Source organism: Amphibalanus amphitrite, unplaced genomic scaffold (genome assembly GCF_019059575.1).
Source record: "Amphibalanus amphitrite isolate SeventyFive unplaced genomic scaffold, NRLGWU_Aamphi_draft 000270F_arrow, whole genome shotgun sequence".
NCBI classification, from domain to species: domain Eukaryota; kingdom Metazoa; phylum Arthropoda; class Thecostraca; order Balanomorpha; family Balanidae; genus Amphibalanus; species Amphibalanus amphitrite.
In genome coordinates this window covers 203488-226624 of record NW_024881765.1, presented here as the reverse complement: position 1 = coordinate 226624, position 23137 = coordinate 203488, and the positions used below count along the sequence as shown (strand labels likewise).

At 50.7% G+C, this 23137-nt stretch overlaps 1 protein-coding gene and 1 long non-coding RNA gene across 7 annotated transcripts; both read left to right on the top strand.

Annotated features, from left to right (window-relative positions):
* The first annotated feature begins 2911 nt into the window (after positions 1-2911).
* Positions 2912-6162, top strand: LOC122387006. Of its 2 annotated transcripts, none has more exons than XR_006257473.1 (3): positions 2912-3148; positions 4434-4555; positions 5283-6162. It is a non-coding gene; the product is annotated as an uncharacterized LOC122387006 (long non-coding RNA). The 2 variants fall into 2 exon arrangements; XR_006257474.1 differs by lacking the exon at positions 2912-3148 and adding an exon at positions 3761-3887.
* A 1465-nt stretch (positions 6163-7627) lies between these two features.
* Positions 7628-18475, top strand: LOC122387005 (cytoplasmic aconitate hydratase-like). 5 transcript variants are annotated; one of them, XM_043376796.1, is made up of 18 exons: positions 7628-7764; positions 8709-8763; positions 9054-9149; positions 9602-9771; positions 10078-10223; positions 10531-10600; positions 10903-11226; positions 11606-11777; positions 12084-12301; positions 12654-12813; positions 13351-13571; positions 13976-14132; positions 14469-14597; positions 14892-14998; positions 15727-15863; positions 16466-16736; positions 17204-17395; positions 17830-18475. In XM_043376796.1, the coding sequence occupies exons 2-18, from the start codon at positions 8751-8753 to the stop codon at positions 17938-17940; spliced, it is 2694 nt and encodes an 897-aa protein (XP_043232731.1). In that variant the 5' UTR covers positions 7628-7764; positions 8709-8750; the 3' UTR covers positions 17941-18475. The 5 variants fall into 5 exon arrangements, with proteins under 5 accessions (XP_043232731.1, XP_043232729.1, XP_043232728.1 ...); XM_043376794.1 differs by having other exon boundaries at positions 7665-8230; XM_043376793.1 differs by having other exon boundaries at positions 7745-7771.
* The last annotated feature ends 4662 nt before the right edge of the window (positions 18476-23137 follow it).

Here is a 23137-nt window from a genome sequence, read left to right as displayed (position 1 = left end):
GGTGACCTCTGGTGACCTGACCTTTGACCTGACCCAAAAAATGACCGAAGTGTTTTCGTCCTTATTTTGGACGTTCTTTCGAGTGCCGCTTTCCGCGTGTCGCTACGTGGCCCAGGAGCCGAGTTAGAAGGGGGGTGTTCAGACACCCCCCCCCCCCCCGGCCCGGCGCGGAATCTCAGAGGACCGGCCCGGCGCGGGTTAACGCGAGGGTACTGAAAGTTTCGTCGCGATCGGCCGCTTTTTACGCGAGTTATTCTCGCGAAAAACCGAGGGGGGTGTCCGTTCGAACCCTTCCCCCTATACGGGCGAGGGTTAAGGCGTTCTTTCATATGGGGCCATTTGCAACGCCGTACAATGCACCGTCTCTCCGGAAAAGGTACACTCTGTCATTACTCATTTTTTAGGTTTTTTTATTTTGGGGGTTTCCGTCATAGACCCGGGAACAGGGGGGGCAGCGGGGGCGCTTGCCCCCCCAACTTGGGAGTCGGGGGGGGGGGGCGGCGCCCCCTCAACATTGAGGCAGCGAGAAAGGATTTTTTCATCCCTTTTCCGCACTTCTTTCCTTGTTGCTTCCTTCCTATATACATCTAAACATCAACACACGGCATTTTCCTTGCCATCTGAATGGTTTCTGCTGATTGGCACAGTATCGATTTGACAATATCTGCTATTGTCATCCCGCTTTGGTTTGAGCCTGACCTTAGCCATAAGTTTGGCAGGGCAGATTTTATAATGGACCATTTTGAGTCAACTTTGAGAGATACATAACGTACATACAACGGTGGTAAAATCGTTGCTATAGGTATCTCACAGTTTACCCGCTCCGGGTGTGAGGGAGGGGTGTAGGGCAATGAGTGCACTGACGTGGCGCCCTCGGAAGGCCGGTATGGGATTAAAGTTCAGTGACACTAAGGGCTTGTGTGGTGCCTTCAGTTATCGGTAGCACCCTCAGAATAACCGGCGCAGGGCCCTCAGAGCCGCCGGTAAGGGGCCTTTAGAGTTTAGAGGCACTGGTGTGGGGCCGTCATGCAGGTGCCGGTGTGGGCACTCAGAGCTGCTAGTGTGATTCTCTCAGAGGCGCCGGTGAGGGTCCTTACAGGCGTTGCTGTAGGTCCTCATAGACGCTGGTGTGGAGCCGTTACAGACGGGTGTGGGGCCTTTAGAGCTGCTGACGCGAGCTCTCTACAAGCCGGCAGGGGGTCTCAGTGACCGGCAAGAGGCCCTTTAGGCCGACAGAAGAAGTCCTGTGGGGTCCTTAGAGACCGGCATGGTACTGTCAGACGCCGGTGGGGCCCTCAGAGTCACCGGCGGTGTGGGGCCCTCAAAAGTAACCAGTGGATGGCCTTTAGATGCGCAGGTGTTGGTTGAGTCCTCGGAGCCGCCGATATAGGGCTTTTAGGCACTGGTGTAGGCACTCAGAGTTGGGGGTGTGAAACCCTCAGAGACACCGATATGGCCGTGGGCCATCATAGGCGCCGATGAGGGCCCCACAGTTACCGTTATGGGGCCCTAAGAAAAAAGTGCGGGACCATCACAGGCGGGAAATGCCCCTAAAAGTGGCTCCTCATAGGCCGGTAAGAACTCTCAAGAGGCCAGTAACGGGCCTTTCGAGACCACCGAGGGGCCTTAAAAGCCATAAGAGGCCCTCAGAAGCCGGCGTGGGGCCCTTATGGAGATTATAGTGTGGCTATTTGGGGCCCATGAGGTACTCTTACGAGCCCCATGGGGCCATTCTAAGTCAAAATATGACAATCGTTAGCCCTCAGCGGTCAAATGGCGCCGCAGGGCCCCTCGGACCCGAGGGTCTCTTTGAACCCGATGGGGGGGGGTACGTGTCCCCTTAAACCCCTAGCTATACGCCACTGTTTCATATGCATCATGTCAGGTATTTTAGGCTCGCCCCCCCCCCCCCAACTTGAAAATCGTTCCCGGGCCCCTGGTTTCCGTTCTTTTGATGGAATTTTAAGGGTGATATTCATGACCAGCGTGGTCGATTTGACCCAGTTTTTATGGCTATAGCTCAACTCAACGTTGCAAATTCTGTTGTGTTGGATGTTGGCTAACTTCTCGGACATCGAAAAAGGGCGCCTCTGGTCCGTAACCCTTTTACCCCTTTTACTTGCCTTTTACCTTAGTTTTATTAGGTACCATAAACCAAGATTACTTTCTATAAACTGTATAGGTGGCAGCAGGGGGTGTCGAAGTCTAGTAGGAAAATCTGGCAAATTCCCTGCGTGACGTCACGTCGGGGATGACCGACAGCACCTTGCACTGAAAGATACGGCAGAACGGCTATTTTTGAAAAATGATTAAAAATACTTTTGTGCTGTTATGACGCATAAAACGCTTATCAGCATGTTCCTCATCATGTGATAAAGGCATATCTGTGGTCGAAAATAGCTGAGCCCCTCCCAATTTCCAACCACCGACCTCATAAGCAAAGGATGTAAGCGTAATCCTTAAGGGCGACTTTCCTATACATATCCGTACATATGCGTCCTTATGGAAATCGGTAGTGTGGCGATTGGCGACGCGCGCGACATCTGTTTGGCGACCAAGTGGCGACTGTGGCGACACCTGGTGGCTGCTTTTCTGCTGTATGTAGGCATTGGGGTTTTGCCAGATGTGGTTCCTACTGCTACACCACTATGTTGACCCAATACTAGAAAAGTTATTTTGCTAGTAAAAGGCAAGCAAATTGAAAGTTGATTTATAAAATTGCTTATAAATGATTACGAGATAATAATAAAGAAATTTTGATTGAATAATTATTTAAATAATCAACCGTGAAACTATATTCTGGTAGGTTTAGTAGAAATAAGTCCGTGCAACCTTGTATTTAGCAACTGTCGGCCAAATGTCACGTGACATTTGACCTTGACTCGGCACCAAAATTTGATGACAAATACTGCGCGGTTGATACATTTGATGGCGTCAACAAACTGCTTGCTCCAAATCTTATACAATTTTAAGCTTGTATCAGATTTTCAATCTTTTCTCTTGTATTTTGCCGTGACCTGCCTAGTATTTTATTGCAGATTGCAGAGCTCTTACTCTGATTCAGTTTTGTGTTGCTGCAAGATGTAGGTACATTTAGGAGGTTTCCAAGAGAGGAGAAGATGAGGGTCGCTCGGGTGAGGGCTGTCAGGTAAGATCCAGATGTGTCCTTGGTAAGATCCAGATGTGTCCTTGTTAGCTGTATTGATAAATGCAATACATTATGTAGTAATGATAAATGTAATAAATGTTATGTAATGACAAGCACAAACCAGGAGCTTTTACAGCCCAATGATCACCATAGGCAAAGATTCCATTTCTCGTCCTGAAAAGTGCCTTCTTGAGGAATTTGCTGAGGAATGCAGCCATGTCATCGTCAGCTAATCAGCATTGGCATGCTGCTAACAGCCAATGGGTTTGAATTTTACAACATGATTAATCAATGCAAGCTTCCGCGTCAAACAATATTTTCTATAGAATATTGGGTAGTTGTGAAGCAGGCGTCACACTACTTTTTGCAATGAAGGAGAGGTGCTATACCCAGAGATGCTTTCTAATTGAACCAAGCCAAAACAAACCTAACTAAACCTGACCTAGCCATACCTACAACCTAAACTCTACAACCTAGGTACCTACAACTTAGAACCTACAACCTAACCTACAGCACCTCTCCTTGGTTGCAAAAAGAAGTGTGACGCCTGCTTTACTACTACCAAATATAGTTCTTCTTTTATTAAAATACAGAAAATATTGTTTATATAAAAGTTTTATTTTTGTGCTGATCATAATGAGCATAACAAATCAAATCCATTGCATAAAACTAATTACAGGAAAGAGAACATGAAATCCATTAAAAGCTTATCATGTTTACCACAAGTTACCTAATGAAGGTAATGCTTTGACCTGGTAATCCGTTGAGTGTAATGCCGCAGGCAGCTCTAAGGGATGTGTTGGGATGGGTAAGGAAAATATTTTTGGTTGAAGAGGTGTGTTATAGGCTACAGGCCAAATGCATACCTCTTTAACAAAAAAAGAAAAGATGTAGGTACTCTTACCTAGCATATATTCCAGTTACTATGTACAAAAAAGACGTGCTACGAATGTTGCTAGCGAACCACTGTAGGTTGGGTTAGTTAAGGTTTGACCATGTTCTGAAGCATTGTAAATAATCATAATTGTTCACTCTTAGCACCTCACATTGATATAAAGCCAATTAACTACATTTTGATTGCTAGGTGAGGATGTCAACCTTCTGATTCTGGATTCTGGAGCCAAAATAACATGATACAGTGTCAGTGATACCATCTTGTTTAGAAGCTGTGGCTGTGCTGTCTGAGTCAATATCTTACCTCTAAACACAAGGCATTTTGTATGTAAAAGTCCACGTGCAAGAACAGTATGCCAGTTGTTACATTTGTTGCATCTGTCATTTACAGACGTGCAGATGCAGTTCCCAGGAGCACTTCCCAGCTCTGTTCCTGTCATTTTGAGGAGGGCAGCTGCATCCCAACACTCTTCCAGTACAACGGGACATCGGGTACCAGATTGCTCATTTCCGGTAAGCACTAGCCACTTAACTTCATTGTTTGAGTCCAACTCATATGCCAGGTTGCTTACCATACCAGTATATGCATAGTAATGATGCAAGTCTTGAGCCTACGGGCCCGGGCGGTGTTTCACGGGACGCTGCTACCACGCTGCTATCAAATTGCGCGAGCTGACGTCACACTTGTGGTAGTGTTGGAGCAATGGGCCTGTTCATGTCTCCATGGAAACCCAATTTGACACGTGTAAAAGCATCGTGCTGCTATCACCGGTGAAACAGGGCCCCGGTGTCGGGCTTAAAATCGGACCCGCCGGACTTTTGCCGGGCCTAAGCTCGAGGAGGCCGGGCATATGCCGGGCTCGGCAAGGGCTTGCCTGTGTTAAAGGGACAATGCCACCTTCCAAAAAGTTAATAAATTGGCATAAAAGTGATGTGCCATAAATCAGAAAGAGCGAAATTTTTAGGTTTACATTTTGCACGAAGCCATCAAAGCGATGCAGCAGGCTAGTCATATGTATTACTTGTTGCACACTCATATCTTGGGCAAAATGTATTGATGACAAGTGGAAGAAGTGGAAAAACGGTTTTAGCCTTTATTTGTGTATTATGTGTATACCTGTCAGCGCAGTGTGGAAGTTGAAATTGTTGGTTTGGTAAATCTTCATAAAAACATAATAGTTGTGGTTCAGTTCAAAGTTGATTCAAATTCACAAACTCAGTTTTTGTGATGTGGTTGCAGGTCGCCTGTGCTACACCAAGCTCAGAAAGGGAAAGCGGATCACACAGCCACCATCAGCGCGCTAGAACTCCAAGGAGGATCTGCGAGCGGCGCGCCAGGCGCCGTCGGAGCAGCCCCTGGTAGCGACAGCCGCCGCGCCGTCGGAGCAGTCCCTGGGAGCCACGGCCAGCCGCTGTCGGAGCAGCCTCTGGGAGCCGGCCGGCCGCCGTCGGAGAGGCCTCTGGGAACTTACCTGTAACTGACTGCGGCTGACGTGTGTGTCCGTGTGCGCGCGTGTGTGTGTGCGTTTCCACTGGCAGTGATAGTGACAGGTGAACGGTGTTCATGACCGATGGCCGGCGGTCTTTGTTGTTATTCTGATAATACGTATGATACATTGTTTTAATATGTTTTGTTCTGAAACGTTTCCAAAAACTGAATCACTTCATTATCATTCTACTTAATTAAAGCATGTTTACCAGATAAAAGGATTTGCAAATCAAAGGAAGTAAAATTGTGTGAAAATTTACTCAGTTGCGCAGCTAGCCAACACACATTTGCTACTGTCAGGCCGCTATGGAACATGTTCAAAGTAGCTCAACGTATTGAATGACTCACTGCTCCCCCCCCCCCCCCCCCGCCAACGTTGGCGCGCATTGGGCGCAGGCACAAGAGTGGTATCAACGACCGCCGTCTTGAGCTGCACCAGGGTCTGCTGGCTCTTCGTCATGTATGGTGCATTGTTCAGATATCCCCGCTGTACGCTGTACGCTGTACGCCACTGTTTCGTTATAATATTTTCTGCTCGATTTGTTTGAAATATGGAAATATGTATAGACACTGGATGTGCAAAGCGTCCGTGTAGGACATCTACTTGTTTCAAACTGTCCCGGAGCATCCATGTTTCGGAAGTGCACGGCGTCGATGATGGCGAAAACGAGAGGTGCAATAATGTTGTAGCGGAACACCGGGACTGCACACAACTCACTGCAGTTGTCGACGTTTACACCGAATTATCTTGCTCAGCTCAGGTTGGCTTTGAAAACGGCAGGGTCATCGGGCGGGCTTAAAGGCGGTTAATACAGAGGACGGGATGGAGTGAAGGTTCCCGTTCAGGCGGTAAAGGGGGGGGGGGCGTCAAAATACCGGACTGTGACCCCTCAACGTGCGGCCGCCTCCCCCCTCCCCCAACTTTCATGACAACCATGTTAAGGACGGGCGTACAACTGTAAGCACATGTTGCATTTCGGATGTTGTGCCTGTAACAAATGCAAAGTTTTGCATTTTTTGACAATCAAAGCTCATTTCCTCCCAGCGAAGTAGATATTGAAACAATTTTTGAAGAGTTGATCTACCATTTGCATATTCCGGCGACCGCCATAAAAGCCTCAAAAGCGTGTGAAATTCAATGGGCCTGAGCTGGGCTGGGTTCGGCGCCCATGGGCCCCGCTTGGGATGGGCTGTGTTCTGTGGGTTGGCTGGCCCGTGACGAACACTGCACCCTCGAGCCCGGCATAAACTAAACATGGCCGGTTCATAGTATAAAAGTCCGGCTGAGCCTTCTTTCAGCTTAGCAGCAGCATTCTAGTATTTGCAGATACCGTGCATGTTTCATACAAGACACAATTATACCTATAGATTCGCCCATGACAACCCCGATTCGTTGTTTGCCCGCATCAATAGAACGGAACACCTATCAACTACTAGCTCCAGCATAAACGTATCAACATGGATGCTCGTATAGTCCTATTTACCTTCGTATCCATATTTGATCTAACTGCTCTTTCTGGCACAGTTCAACACAAAACCTTAGTTTGTTGTCTGGAATAGATCAGAACAATACCTATGGGTGTTGTTGGTAGGTAGTTAAAAAGTAATACCTAACGGTAACGGGTGACCTAATACACCGATCACTTCCACTCATCGGTTGCAGTGACTGAAAATGGCTTTAATGTAATTCAAAACTGCATTTATACTCCGGTTTTCAACACTTGTTCGTTGTATTTATAATTAGTGGTGGCTTCTCTTCCGTCATAAGCGCGAATCGAACCTAAAATGGGCCTGTACTTATTCAATTTTGCCGATAAAAATATATTTTTGGTACCGTTAGAAAGCTTACACACGACTGCATGTGGTGCTAGTTGTATCTTTGAAAAATTCGTCCTAGTTTAGTCAGGAGAGCTAATCAAAAAGTAGGTCCCATTGTATCCCTATGGGGGCCGAGAGCGAGTCGGCACCACAGTTACCGGGAGGTGCCCCCGCCACAACCGCACGTGCGGATCCCTCGAAAAACAGCGAGTCCGCCGGTCACGTGACCAGGCTCATTTGCCGACACTGTATTTATATACACTGTGGTATTTAGGGCCTTGGGTGGCAGCACCTTCACTCAATATACCCTGGCAGCACCATACGATCTCATTGTTTTGATTGCTGATATGACGCAGATGTTACATTTCCGAGGTCATAAGTGTAAACATCGCAATTTTTTCTTCGCGTTTGACTGGTGGGTGGTGGGTGGAGTTGGGTCAGGGTGGAGTGAGTCTGTTAATAATGTCTTTTACAGACTTAAGGGACTTCAACTTAATTCAAAGTGTCCTATGAAGTAACCTCATATCTGGTTTCTAGGCTTACTATGGCTTTGGAGTTTGGCTCGGTATTTTAGGAGCTTTTTTACCTTTCCAGTTTGTGCCAACTTGAACTGCCAAATTTTAGATAAACTTAAAGGACTCTGTAAAAGCATATAATAGTCTGAGTGGCTATTTTAAGACTGCATTTCTTTGTCCAAACACAAATAAAAATGGAAAATGGTTAAAATAGCAAAAATTGGGTGAAATAGCTAAAAAAAAACAACGAAGTCAGAACATAACCATAAACCAACCCTTAGGTACCCCTATTCCCTAACCTCATCCACTGATTTTTGCATACCTGAGGAAAAGGAAAAGGCTCAAACGAATAGATTGCAAGCAATGGTAAGTCAAATATTTTTAGGTTAGGTGCATCAGGCTTCAGGTCGAATCAGGAGTTCTGTTCGCCCCCATTTATCTATCAGCAGGCTGCGATCATGCTGCTACTTCTTGGCTCCTCATTGCTGGAATTCAAGTGGTCGTTTTGTTAGACCAATGAGAGGCCAAAAAGTGCCAGCAATAACTTCCTTATATGGGAAACCAACAGCATGCTGATTTAAAAACACTAGCGACCCAACAGAGCTCCTGAGCCGGAGCGGGTCCCGAAAGGCTGAATGCTGGACGGGGCTAACCCACCTGGAGGATAAAATGCTGGGTTAAGAAAGAGGCCACAATTCCAACTCTGGACTCACAACTCACAGAAGCTTAAAATTACAACCCTTTTTGTAATGTTTGGCTCACTGGCATCCTTTAATCTATCCATGAATTGAAACGTGTTGATTGACTGTTTCACTGTCCATGCTGTCTTTATATTTATTTTCAGAAATAAGAACATCAATCAAGCTTGGTTTGGTTGGCATGAAAAATGGATTGCACTGGTGAGTTGGAATCCGGTCAAACTGGAAATTTTATCACACAACAAATGTAATTGGCATTGCTGAGTATGCATGCACTTTGATTTAGGTTTTTTTCTACATAACCTCAGTGCTTCACATGTAATTGGCACATTAATGACCCTTGCAAGCTGCAATAATGTAGATATTTTAGTGTGGTTGGATTGTCTTTACCTTATTCATGCCTAATACTCTGTTGCTTTTTCTTCATGTGATGCAAGATTCTTGTTTTACAGTGGGATGTCTATATTGTCTAATGCATTATGTTCTTGCAGGCAAAAACCCATATGACAACATTCTGAAGGAGCTGACTGTGGGGGAAACCGCCTACAAGTACTATGACATCACAGCTCTAAATGACCCGAGATATGGTAAGTATAGTGTTTAACATCAATACATCCACTATATTGTCTAGTATTTCTAAAGACTGGTGCAAGTGCAGGGCGCAGGCTGCAGAGCTGCACCTGAACCAAGTGTGCTATGTACTTTGAATGTCCACTCCTAAGAAATGTTAAGCCAAAGGAAAAGGCTGCAGAGTGCAGACCTAAATCGTTTCACTGTAATAAGGGTATTTAGGGATGCCAGGTGTCAAAGTTCCAGTGGGTGTCATTATCAGGCCAGAGTCAGAGGTACTGCACACCTATCTGTGGATTCTGTATGACAGATTTCGATAAACTCCTCTGTATGTGTGCTGCCCTGCCAGCCATCTCTAGCCTCTCTTCTCCTGTTCCCTTTCCAAAATAGTTGTCATTTTCTGTTGCCTGCATTGTCATTTTCTGTATGCCTGCTGCCACCACTATGTGTGATTTCCCTCCTCCCCCAGACCAGCTGCCGTTCTCCGTGCGCGTTCTGCTCGAGTCGGCGGTGCGCTGCTGTGACGAGTTCCAGGTGCGCAGTGCCGACGTCGCCAACATCCTGGACTGGCGAGCCAACACGGCCGACGACGCTGCGGCCGTGGAGGTGCCCTTCAAACCGGCGCGGGTCATCCTGCAGGTGGGACGGGAGAGGAGGGGATGGGAGGAGGAACCACTGAGAGAATGGGTATGGTGGGGGATGGCAGAGGTCAGATTGATTAGCTGAAGAGGGAGTCGTGGTCTTTATTAGGTAAGTGGGTAAGTAGGATCTGTTCATCCCTGAAGGTCATTCAGTTTTCTCTGCTTATTGTCTGCAAAGTATTGTAGTGAGCGCTCCATTTCCATGTGCTCTCAACCATTGTATCGCTATGTTTTGATGCTCATATCTCTCCCGTACCGCTTTTTAGCGCTTGTGCTCACTGTCCCTCTCTCCCGCCCCCTCCAGGACTTCACGGGCGTGCCGGCCGTGGTGGATTTTGCCGCCATGCGCGAGGCAGTGCGCTCCCTGGGCGGGGACCCGGACAAAATCAACCCCGTCTGTCCGTCGGACCTTGTCATCGACCACTCGGTGCAGGCCGACTTCACACGCACGTGAGTTTCGTGACGGGAGCAGACAGGTAGCTGCCAGGTGGGGTGAGATGAGAGAGGTGTTAGTGAATGGTTGACTGGTTTGGGGTTGAGTGTTTCGTGTGTCTGATTAGTAGCAGGTATTTTAACGTGTTTTTCAGAGGTCTGTGGTGCAGTGGAAGGCGATATACCTGTTGCTGAGGTGACAGCGGGGACTGGGACGTGGTTTGCTCGTGTAATTATGATGATGCTTGTGTACTTTAGCTGCTATATTGACAAGGTCGTTGTGTTCCCTCGAAGCTGACGCACTTTTCGTTTTTCTTGCGGCCAGCTCTGACGCTCTGAAGAAGAACCAGGCTCTGGAGTTTGAGCGGAACAAGGAACGGTTCCAGTTTCTCAAGGTACGGCACGATGGTGGCTGAACGTGTGGGTTACTCTACAATTGTTATCCTTATCGGTGCTAGGGGCTTAAAAATAATCGTATTTTATTAGTTTACAACATAGCATGGCTATTCTAGGTGTCGGTGGCATTTGAAAATCGGGGTTGAACTGCTTTGAGGTAGCGATTTCGCTATTGTGCCAAATTTGGAGGTAAAGTTAAGGTGTCATAGGAGACCAAACGAGGATCTTCTGTGTTGTTCAACGCTCACACTAGCATACAACACTGTGCACCACTCACCCTCCCCGTCTTCCCCCTCCACAGTGGGGCTCCCAGGCGTTCCGCAACATGCTGATCGTGCCTCCGGGCTCCGGTATCGTGCACCAAGTGAACCTCGAGTACCTGGCACGCGTCGTGTTCGACACGGACGGCCTGCTCCGACCCGACTCTCTGGTCGGCACCGATAGCCACACCACCATGATCAACGGCCTGGGCGTGCTCGGCTGGGGCGTGGGCGGGATTGAGGCAGAGGCGGTGATGCTGGGACAGGCCATCAGCATGGTGCTGCCTCCCGTGGTCGGATATAAGATCACAGGGACGGCCAGCCCGCTGGCGACGTCCACCGATATTGTGCTCACAATCACAAAGGTGAGAGAAGGGACAGGGAAGAGTGGTGCGTGTGGGAGGGGAGAGTGAGGAGTGTGAGAGGGAGGGAGTGTGGCTAGGGGGGAGAGTAATGATTCAGGTTTGGGTTGACTGATGCTGTGGTGACAGCGTGATGGTTCTAAGAAGTTTGTGACAAGTTTGCTGTTAATTGTTCTTATGGTTGTTACCTATTATGTTGTTGCTGCTGATTTAGAAGTTTTTTACATTGATGATTCTGGGAAGTTTGTGCCAAGTTTTGCTGTTGATTGTTCTGATTATTGCTATTATGTTGATGCTGTTGATTTGGAGGTTTATGTTACGTTTGATGCGATAACCTCTAAAGAAGACTCACCGTATCTGACCTGACCTCCGTCTCCGTCAGCACCTGCGTCGTGTCGGCGTGGTGGGCAAGTTTGTCGAGTTTTTCGGTCCCGGCGTGAGTCAGCTGTCGATCGCTGATCGAGCCACCATCTCCAATATGTGTCCAGAGTACGGCGCCACCGTCGGCTTCTTCCCAGTGGACGCCAAGAGCATCGACTATCTGAGACAGACCGGTCAGTGGACTGATGATTTATAATTGAGAGTTCAGGGTGGTTCACTGCATGAACTTCTGTGTCAACGCCCATTCTGTGTGTTCTATGCGGGATTTGGGGCGGGAGAGAGTGGACGAAAGATTGTAAGACTAGGGGCTACCTGAAACGGAGGGAGGGAACGACAAGTATGATGGAATAGGGCAGGTCTGTAATTCACGCTTTTAAGTAAATAATTGTGTAAGCTTAGGTATTACCCGAGTTCTGCGTGTTCCCTCACTTCACCACCGTCCTCCCCATCCGTCACAATCCCCCCCCCGCCCCCTACAGGCCGTGACGAGGCGCGTATCGCGGTGACCGAGGCGTACCTGCGTCGCGTCGGTCTGTTCCGCGACTACTCGTCGGCTGGAGAGGACCCGACCTTCTCACAGGTGGTCGAGCTCGACCTCGCCTCCGTGGTACCGTCCCTGAGCGGACCTAAACGGCCCCACGACCGCGTGGATGCATCTGGAATGAAGGAGGATTTTCTGCAGTGTCTTTCCAATAAGGTGGGCATTGGTGATTTCCGATTGAGAAGTACGTCTGACAGAATTTATAGTATGCGCGGGGGGGGGGGCTCTAACGGATGATGGTGGATAAAACACGCATTTTGAGCCACATCAGAATATGTAATTGTGTTGTGCATGCTCAGCATGTCATAATGTTTCATGTGATTCATATTTAGCTTGTCGGTATTCATGATTACATGTCCATGAGTACGTTTTGGCTTATTGAGACAGGCAATTGTTCAGCACTTGACGTTCAAACACAAAGCTTTACGGTACCACGACATCTGAATGCATGTTCCGAGGAGAGTCTGACCGTCCTGCGCTCCTTTTCCTCCGCTGGCTGCGTCCACAGGTTGGATTTAAGGGTTACGGCCTGGCGCCGGAGCGGCTATCTCACAGGGAGGAGTTCACACTGGACGGACAGACGTACAGCCTGGGACACGGCTCGGTGGTGATCGCCGCCATCACCAGCTGCACCAATACCAGCAACCCGAGCGTCATGCTGGGAGCAGGTGAGAGAGACACGGCACCAACAGACACCAACACCAACCCATCACCAGCTGCACCAGCACCAGCAACCCGAGCGTCATGCTGGGAGCAGGTGAGACAGACACGGCACTACATAGGCACCAACACAGACACCAACAGCAACCCATCACCAGCTGCACCAACACCAACCGTAGCGTGACGTCAGGGGCAGGCGAGACCGTGAGACGCGGCTGCAGTTACAGACGCCAAGGCCAGCAACTGCAACGTTCTGTTCGGAGCATTGGGAAGCCTGAGGGATGCCACTGTTAGGTAATTTGAGAAAGACCGAAACTGGTGACGCATCTTGTGGTGCTAAATAACGTTTCCGCTTAAAAACAACGATCTGCATAACTTAGCACCGTTGCGCTTTCAGTAAATTCGGTTGATAGTGATACCCGACCACAGCTCTGCTGAATAACTACTGTCGTAAAGGGGTTGTCCATCTGTGTGTATCCACGTCGTGCCGTCCCTTGCTGTTCATCTACATAGTCACCCCGCTGCCCCACCTCTTCTCGCTACAGGTATCCTGGCCAAGAAGGCGGTGGAGCGCGGCCTGTCGGTCCAGCCTTGGATCAAGACGTCCCTGTCCCCCGGCTCCGGCGTCGTCTCCCACTACCTGGAGGACAGTGGTGTGCTACCGTTCCTACAGCAGCTCGGCTTTGATGTGGTCGGCTACGGGTGTATGACCTGTATCGGCAACAGCGGGCCGCTGCCCGAGCCCGTCAGCGAGGCCATCGAAAAGGTGAGGAGGGAAGAGGGACGAACTGGTGCGAGCGGCAGGGATGGGCACGGGTGGTAGAGGTGTGTCAAAAATATGGGATGGACACAGAAAATGCTGCGCTGCTAATTTCTCCCAACAGAAAACGGCGCGCCAATCCAGTCGAGGCTGAAGTTTATTTTCACCGTAGTCATAATGCATCTCACCTCTCAGTCTTAAATTCTAAACCGGTAACTTACGGTACCTTCTGGGTGATGGCCGAAGGAATGTAATATTGTGCCCTGCACGTGCAGTCTAAGATCATAACTGCCTTGAACAGGGTCTGTTTATTTTACCGGCGACTATGAGCGCAATCGGCTCAGCTCGTAGGGAATCATGTGACTTTAACCTGAACAGCTTTACTCACCCCTTCCCCCTTCCAACCCCAGGGTGACCTGGTGTGCTGCGGCGTGCTCTCCGGTAACCGCAACTTCGAGGGCCGCATCCACCCGCACTCGCGCGCCAACTACCTGGCCTCGCCGCCGCTAGTCATCGCCTACGCGCTGGCCGGCCGCGTCGACATCGACTTTGAGACGACGCCGCTCGGTGAGAACGGGGCGTCGTCGTACCGCTGGCGTGGACGGCATGGAAATAGAAAAAAATGTGAATGATGCTTGAAATAGTAGAAAGGTATTAGTTTTTCCTCTATGAGTGAAAGTAACTTGTGTTTTAGGGACGTTCGAATGCTATGCGATCATTCACTGTTAGAAAAGTACAACGGTTATAATTGTTGGAATAAATATGTCTTGTAGCTTTCCGAGTAGACCTAGCATATTTCGTCAAATACCTATGTCGTGAAGTAGTATATTGGTGTGAAGCATCCGATGCTATGCTCGATGCCGGCCAACTTTGTCCTTCACCTGCTCCCCTGTGTGTGTGTAGGCACCTCCGAGTCCGGAGATCCGGTGTACCTGCGCGACATCTGGCCGACACGAGAGGAGATCCAGGCGCTCGAGGCCAAGTCGGTGATCCCGGCCATGTTTAAACAGGTCTACTCCAAGATCACACAGGGTGAGTAGCGCTCCGTCACCACCCCAACTGGAGCTAAGTAACAGTCAGTGTTGTTGGGAGATGCGGTGCACGGTCAGTGTGCTGACATGCGGTGAAACCGGCCCCAATAACGCGTTATGATTGTGATGCAGTCTGTCAAAGTGTATACTCTCATTAATTGGCATTCATGTGACAATTACATGGGTACATATCTCTGATGAAAGCAGCTGTTGTCTTTCATCGTTCATCAGCTGTTTCTAGATCGGATTCTGAAATTGCGTGTATTCCTCATACTCATTGTTTCATCACTGCCAGGCAACGAGAACTGGAACTCGCTGGAGACGCCGGAGACCAAGCTGTACCCGTGGGACGACAACTCCACCTACATCAAGCTGCCGCCCTTCTTCCAGGGCATGACCAAGGTCCGTGTGTTTCACACATACTATTTTTCAATGAGAATGTATGGAAGAGAAGTGAGAGATGTGAGAACTCCTTCTAATTTAGTGTTATTCTACTGTTTGGATTAGGCGCCTTGTGCTGAATCTCCTTTCAAATACAGAATGTAATTCGGCTAGAATTTAGGCGAAAGCTCTTGCTGAGACATGTCTTTGATTATCCTGTTCCGTGCTGCTTGTCTCATCTTGCCGAGCTCAGACCTAACCCGTTCCTTACCACCCAATACCTGTCCATCACCGAATTCAGACAATGTACAGTCCACAGTTGCATAAGTAATGTGCGGTTTCAGTCCTGGGTATGTTCTGCTTCTGAAGCTTAGGAATGATTAGCCAGACCACAATGAAACTTTGAATGTAGCTAACCTGTATCGTTACCCTTGCAGCTGCAACCTTATCTATTGACGTCTTCTTTTCAATCGCTCCGCATTTAAAAATCGGCAGTCAAAGCCATCCGTTGAGATTGATAAAACCGGACATTACTTTAGCGGTGGGCTGTACGTACGATCATACTCTTATCGCACCCGTCAGGCCCACAGTTAAAGTCTCTAACCTTACGGATTCCAGCACAGACCATACCTGCTCCTCTACCCCGACTGTTACTGTCTGTGACCCGTCTGTCTGTAGGTACAGCAGTTGATGCCCTGACCCTGCCCCACCGTGACCTCTCCCACTGACCGGGACGTTTCTGCGCCCAGGAGCTGCCACCGCCAGTGGTGATTCAGGAGGCGCATGCGCTGCTGTTCCTCGGCGACTCTGTGACCACCGACCACATCTCACCGGCCGGCAGTATCGCCCGCAACAGCCCGGCAGCGCGCTACCTGGCCGCCAGGGGGTCAGTATTTCCCGCAATAGCCCGGCAGTATCGCCCGCAACAGCCCCGCAGTATTTCCCCAAACAGCCCGGCAGTATTTCCCGCAAAAGCCCGGCAGTATTTCCCCAAACAGCCCGGCAGTATTTCCCGCAAAAGCCCGGCAGTATTTCCCCAAACAGCCCGGCAGTATTTCCCGCGATAACCCGGCAGTATTTCCCGCAACAGTCCGGCGGCGCGCTACCTAGCCGCCAGGGGGTCAGTTTAGGGGCGCTTAGGGAGCGGCGGGACGAACGAACCGAGAAACTCTCAGTCATGGGTCCTTGTACCGCGAAGTTCAGTAAGCCATGCATATCAATGAATGCAGTGAGTAACTTGTTGAACCCCGTTGAGACCAGTTGTGTGAATGACGCGACCAGAATATCGGCCACTTATCTTAGTTGTCAATTCATGTGATGAATGTCCACGTATTCGCTGCTATCACTACTGAATATGTTGCTGGCCATAGCATAAATCTTCGAAAACTGGGATAGCGGTAGATCTCTCCCCACGATCGCTTCATGCGGTTCAAGATATCTCTTGTCCCTTCTCCGACCCTAACTCCCACTTCGCCACCTGCCCGCCAGGCTAACTCCGCGCGAGTTCAACTCGTACGGCTCCCGGCGCGGTAACGACGCCGTGATGGCTCGCGGCACGTTCGCTAACATCCGGCTGGTGAACCGACTGGTGGACGCGCCCGGGCCGCGCACCGTTCACGTGCCCTCCGGAGACACCATGGATGTGTACGACGCGGCCGACCGCTACCGCCAGGAGGGCCGGCCGCTCATCATTCTGGCAGGGAAGGACTACGGCTCGGGCAGCTCGCGAGACTGGGCTGCCAAGGGGCCGTTCCTCATGGTAAGTCGGTGGGGCGGGAAAGGGGACGGGAGCGGGTGGGTGAAGTTAAACATGGGATAGATACAAATTTTATTGTTGCAAAGTTTCTTCGAACAGTTGATGCATTTGTTTTATTGATTATATGGGTGGTGTTTTGATTTCATTTGTTGGCCGCTAGTGCCTGCACTGACATCATCTGTCGAGTAGGCTGGTTCCAAGGGTTCTTTAAATGACGGCTGTTTTGGGCTGTTTGATGGTCTCATGACTCACGCCGTTGACGACTTGTTTGTATTATCACCAGCCGTCCCCACACCTCCCCTGCTGACACACTGTGCTCTGTCTCTGTGCTCTGTGCTGTGCTCTGTGCTGTGCTCTGTGCTGTGCTCTGTCCTGTGCTCTGTGCTGTGATCTGTCCTGTGCTCTGTCCTGTGGTCTGTGCTGTGCTCTGTGCTGCCCTATGCCAACACACTGTCTCTGTTCCTTCACAGGGCGTGCGCGCCGTGATAGCCGAGACGTACGAGCGTATCCACCGTAGTAACCTGGTCGGTATGGGCATCGTGCCGCTGCAGTACCGCGCCGGCGAATCGGCCGACTCGCTGGGTCTGAGCGGCCGCGAGACGTTCACGGTGCAGCTGCCGCCTGCTGACCGGCTCACCCCCGGCATGGACGTACCCGTCACGGTGAGAGGGGAAGGGGGAGGCGCCGTGGGTGGGTAATCAATGTGTGCGGCGGGTGGTGTGGTTAGGCCCGCTGTTAGCGTTTTATTGATGGAGTCTGGGTGCATTCACGCTTTGTTATGTCATTGATCGTGAATGGTAGTTTTGCTGGCTGTCATTTTCACTTTTCTTCTTTGCGTTACTAGCATGATTTATTGGATACTTTTATGACGTCAGTGAAATTGCTACAACGTAGTTATAAATCGATAAGTTATTGAGGCTAACTCTCTTTTTTGTAAATGTATTCCTGGATGGAGTTGTAGCCGGTGGCGGTCTGGCTGGAGTTGAGTGTTGTCCTCCGAGTTCCCAATAAGCTGGGTGAATTCGTAGAGCTGCGATCCAAGGACGAGGCGGTACCTCACCCCTGACGCTCGTGTGTCCCCCCCCCCCCCCTGCAGACGGGAGACGGCAAGACGTTCCACGTGGTGCTGCGCTTCGACACCGAGGTGGAGCTCACCTACCACCGGCACGGCGGCATTCTCAACTACATGGTGCGCAAGATGCTCTGAGCGCCGCGTGACGTCATTGGCCCAAAATTTACCAACCGGGAGAGTTGGTGTGCTGAGAGACAAACGCCGCCCGGCGGCCCCGTGCCATCGGTTTCTGACTGACATGGTTACCGAATGGGACACTGCGAGTGTTATCGAATGCTGGGGAACTAGTTTGGATTAGAGGTGACGGTTCGGCGTGTGTATACTGTTGACGGGCGGTATCGGTTTGAACTGAAACTCTGTTCCTGATGGTTGATTTTTTGATGAAAGCGAATATTTGTGATTCAACTTTCCATATTTGAGGATTTTAGTCTATATTCTTTGGAATGTCATACTATAGGAGTAGATTAGGATGTCTGAAAGGTAGCATCATTTATCGATTGTTATTGCATGATATTACTGGGAAAGTGGTAATGCGTTTTTATATATTTTTGAAAAATGTGAGGTCACACCGTGGGTTTTGTATCTTCGAACAATAATTGTCCGAGCTGGGACAACCTTGGCGACTCAGGAGATTGAATTCTGCCTCAATACACGGCATCTGGCACTGCGCGGTAGAGCTTTGTTACCGGTGACTCGCGACAGTAACTCGAGGATTTGCGATTTCAACGCTTCATGCCTATTTGACTCTCGTACCGAATTGCTTTTATAGATATCGTCAGTGGATGCGTGGGCACAATGTCTGAAATAGACGTAGCCAGTTCAGGTAAACCTGACAGTGTTTTCTGGAATATACCGGCGACTATTTCTGTATGGGTGTCGGTCAGAGCTCGGAGTCTTCCAGGCTGTCATTGAATGGCATGCTGGTTGAATCGTTTTACCTTTTTTCATAGCGCCGGTCATGTCGCGTCAACGTCATTGCCCTGCGCTCGGTGGAAACCAGCGAAACCGAAAGTAGGAAATAGGAATGATGATCGTTTCCTAGTGAAACAACTGCGAAGTACTCTTCAATGTGATTTTCTGAGATAAATCAGCGTGACATGTAGAGACATTTGTTGTGGGATGGGGTCTGCTTTGCCGTCGATGGAAGCAACGGCTGACGCCTCAGTTGTTGTTGTAGTTGTTGTTGTGCCCCTCGGCCCCGTCATCGGGGCGTAGTCGTCCGACTCTGGTATGAGCGGAAGCCAGCGGCCAAGGCCGCCACCACGTCGTCCTGGCGTAGGTCGGTGGAGCGTCCGTGAATGTTGCCTAGTGCGTGGAGCGGACCCCGCACAGGCACGGGCAGCGCAGTAAGACGTGCTGCGGGGTGTCCGCCTCCTCAGTCCTCCCCGCACACCAGATACCGGGCGGCAGGGCAGGCGGTGTCCATGCAGCCGGGGCAGTCGGGGGTCGGCCGGTGGCCGATGCGGTGGAGGCCGATGTGGTGTTGACTGTTGATACGCTCCAGTGGCCGGCCCGTAGCTGATGGATATCCACCGCTGCCTCTCTGCTGTCAAGTCGCACCGGTGCAGGCAGGGTCCGATCCGGGAAGATAGAACGGTACCAGCCGCCGGGCCAGCTCTCCTGCCATGATCGGCGCGCAGACCTGGCGGCGGCGCGGGTGATGCCCTTGACATCCAGGGGGGCGTTGGTCTGCTCGAGTTCGGCGACCTCCTTCGCCAATATGTCGGCCCGCTTGGTGCCCGGCAGACCACAGCGGGCCGGGACCCACTGAAGGTGGATTCGGCGATCGCGTCTGGCCAGCTGCAGTAGGAGCCGCCAGATAGCGTCGCCTAAATGGCTCGTCTGCGCCGCCGGTCACGACTCCAGGGCAGGGTGATTATTTTGGCTGACGCCTGGCAGGATAACCGGAAATATTAGTACGTATTTCGTAATAAACAAACGTAAGAATCACGATTAATTCACATTTGTTTACTAGAAATTAGCTCAGCAAAAGAGGTGGTTGTGATTTAAAGGGACACTCCCACCTTAACATTAGTTTTGAGTTGAGATAGCCAAATTGGTGGCCATGGCCTGCAAATACCGGTTTGGGCACTCACAACATCGACAAATGCTTTAATTCGGAGATATGGAATTTCAAACTTGCAGTTTTCGGATTCTAAGGGGCTAGTGCATTGGTATGCCCCCTTAGAATTTGTGACGTCAGCGGAGATCTAACGATTTTTAAATCTTTTACTAAAACGTTTGGTAGCACGCGGTGGTATATGCTGCTTTGCGCGCAACAAATGCCGCACTTTCAAATAAAGTCGCTAGGAACAGCGGAGATCCCAAAAAGTAAACAAAAGTAAAAAGTCTAATATCTTGAAAACCGGTGAATATTTTTCGATGAAATTTGGTAGATATTCGTTTTCGCTCTTTCTGAACCGAGCGACATCACTTTCGTGCCAATTCATTAACTTTTTTGAAGGTGGGAGGGTCCCTTTAACCAATCCACAGTGGCCCTTTTTCAGAATTAGCACGCATTAATTCCCACATTACCTGAAAGTGGTGCAAGACATCACCACGTGATCAAGGACGTATTCCCTGCCAATGCAAAGACAAGAAAAGAAACGAACTGCCCAAGGAGATTCGGCCCAACAGCGACAGGCCGCTCGGCCCAAGATTTGGCGCACGTTCGCACGGCTCGCCCGCCGGCCCAGGCCGCTCCGAACGCCAGTGGCGGCGGAATAGGGGGTGCAGGGGGTGCAGCTGCACCCCCATCGAAAAACATGGGGGTGCAAACATATCTTTTTGCACCCCCAAAATCCGTACAAGGGGCCCGTCGCACCATCCAATACATTTTCTCCCGAAAACCAGGGATCGGGAAACGAACACTGATGTGGAATCATCCGGGATGTCCAATTATGGTCAGGAGCGCCCCATGCTAGTCTGGGGCCCCCACACCGGCTAGAAGTGTCCCGAGCCGCGCTTGGTGCTCCATGCGGCATCTGAGGGCCCGCACGACGGACTCAGAGGGCCCTTTTATGACGATCTCTGAGGGCTCCCACGACGACCTCTGTCCCCTGGGGTCCTACAACGGCCACTAAGGGCCCTCATGACGATCGCTAGGGTCCCACAGATACTCCAGGGCCCCAAGGAGACTCCAGGGGCCACGCTGGTCTCTGAGGGCCCTTATGACGGCCTCTGAGGGCCCTTACGATGATCTCTGAGGGCTCTCACGACGACCTATGTCGTCGACCTATGAAGATGACCTATGAGGACGACCAACTTCTGAGGACGACCTATGTCCCCTGGGGCCCTATAACGACCACGAAGGGCCCTCATGACGACCGCTGAGGGTTCCACAGGACTCCAGGGGCCCCGCTGGCCTCTGAGGACCTCTACGACGGTCTCTGAGGGCCCTCGTGACGGCCCTAGACCCAACTCAAGTCTGAGGGCCCATTTGGCTTCAGACGGCCCAGCGACGGCCTCTGAGGGCCCAGCACAACCAGGCTGCAGGGGCTATGCTGGCATCTGAGGGCCCTGCAACGGTCTATTGAGGGCCCTAACGATAGCCTCTAGCGGTCTTACCAAGGCCTCTGAGAGCCGTGCAAAGGTGTCTGAGGGCCCATGAAGACCCTCACTATGGCCAAGAACCCTCATGACGACCTCTGATGATCCTTCCGAAGGCTTCTAAGGGCCATCACAGCAACTTCTGAGGACCCAGGACGGTCCCTGAGGGGCTGAGGGCCCTGACGACGACCTCTCTGGGCCCTCATGATGGTCTCTAAGACCCAACGCAAGCTCCAAAGGCCCACGCTGGCGTCTGAGGGCCCCACGACGGCCTCTGAGGGCCTCGACGCAGGCAGGCTCCAGGGGCCATGCTGACCTCTGAGGGCCCTCTTGACGGCTTCTAGGGCTTAACGAAGGCTTCAAGGGCCAACGCTGGCCTCTGAAGAACCCTACGACGGTCTCGGAGGGTCTCAACTCAACGCAGGCAGGTGCCAGGAGACATGCTGGCCTCTGAGGGTCCCGTAGAGCTCAGATTCAGAGGACCCAACGACCTTTGTGGACCTTACGAAATACGAAGGTCTCCGAGAGCTCACGCAGGCTCCTGGAATTCCACACTGATTCTCAGGCCCAATGTCGGCTTGTTGAGGCACTTTATCTGCTCTTGGTGCCCCGTCGCCGGCCTCTGAGAGTCTCAATGTCGGAACTTATTGGGCCATGGGCCCTACACCGGCTTTTATGGCCCCTACATCGACTCTTGGGACTCATGACCCATGAAATGTGGGTCTAAGCGGCTTCTAAGAATCCCCATGCTGGTTCTGGTAGCCGCCAGCCGAATATTAGGACTCGCATGCCGAATATTGGACTCCTGGGATCTCTTGCATGCCCCAGGGGTCTACCTGCCTCTAAGACCCCACGCATACTTTTTGGGCTCAAACGCTTGCCCCTGAAGGCCCCACTGAGACCCCTTTCCTCTATTCAGTCCTCCATACCGGCTCTTAAGGATAAACATCGGCTCCTGTGGCCTCCATCCCGGCTTTGGAGGGCCTCCATACAGGCTTTTTTGGGGTCCGATGCCGGTTTCTGAGAGCCCTCAAAAGGCTTTCGAGCCTATACCTACTGCCTTCTGAAACCTTTCAGCAACTTTCAAGGGACTGACCCTGATCGGAGGGCTCATTCAGTCTGGGGAGTCATGTAAGTCTCTGGAGGAGTCTCTATGTGGTCGGTTTCCAAGGGGCTTCTAAACACGGTCTTCTTGGAACGGTCTCGTAGGGCCCTCAATGGTCCACTGCGGATCCAGAAAAGAGGTTTGAGACGCTGCGGGTGGTGGCTAGACTAAAAGATTAGCCGATAAAAAACTAGCTGATTGCTTCTTTATGCGTTCATTATTTGAGATAGGTAGGTGCACTGCAATTCCAAACCTTTTAGAGAACTTGTGTGGATGGGGATAGTTTTCCAAAATCTTCGTTTTTCATAAATCAATAATAATCACTCAAAAAAAAGTAAAGGGGGGCCCACAACTTCCAGAGGGGCCCCTTGAGAAAACTTTGCACCCCCATCCAAAATTACCTTCCGCCGCCACTGCCGAACGCAAGTGTGGCGTGCCCGCCAGCCGACCGCGCTGCACTGACCGCCAGGACGCCTCAGGGCGTCACGTGACCGCATCTGCAGCTGTTGCCAGCCACCGTTAATCGGCCCCGGCCGGGCAGCAACTAAGGTCAGCGCGACGCGAACAATACAAACACATAGGCGCTTTTGACGTTAGATCTTAAGCCGACCACGGGACTTGTGCGGCTTGGACATCAAACGCGACAAGAAATCGGACAGTTTTTCTTGAGCACAGCGT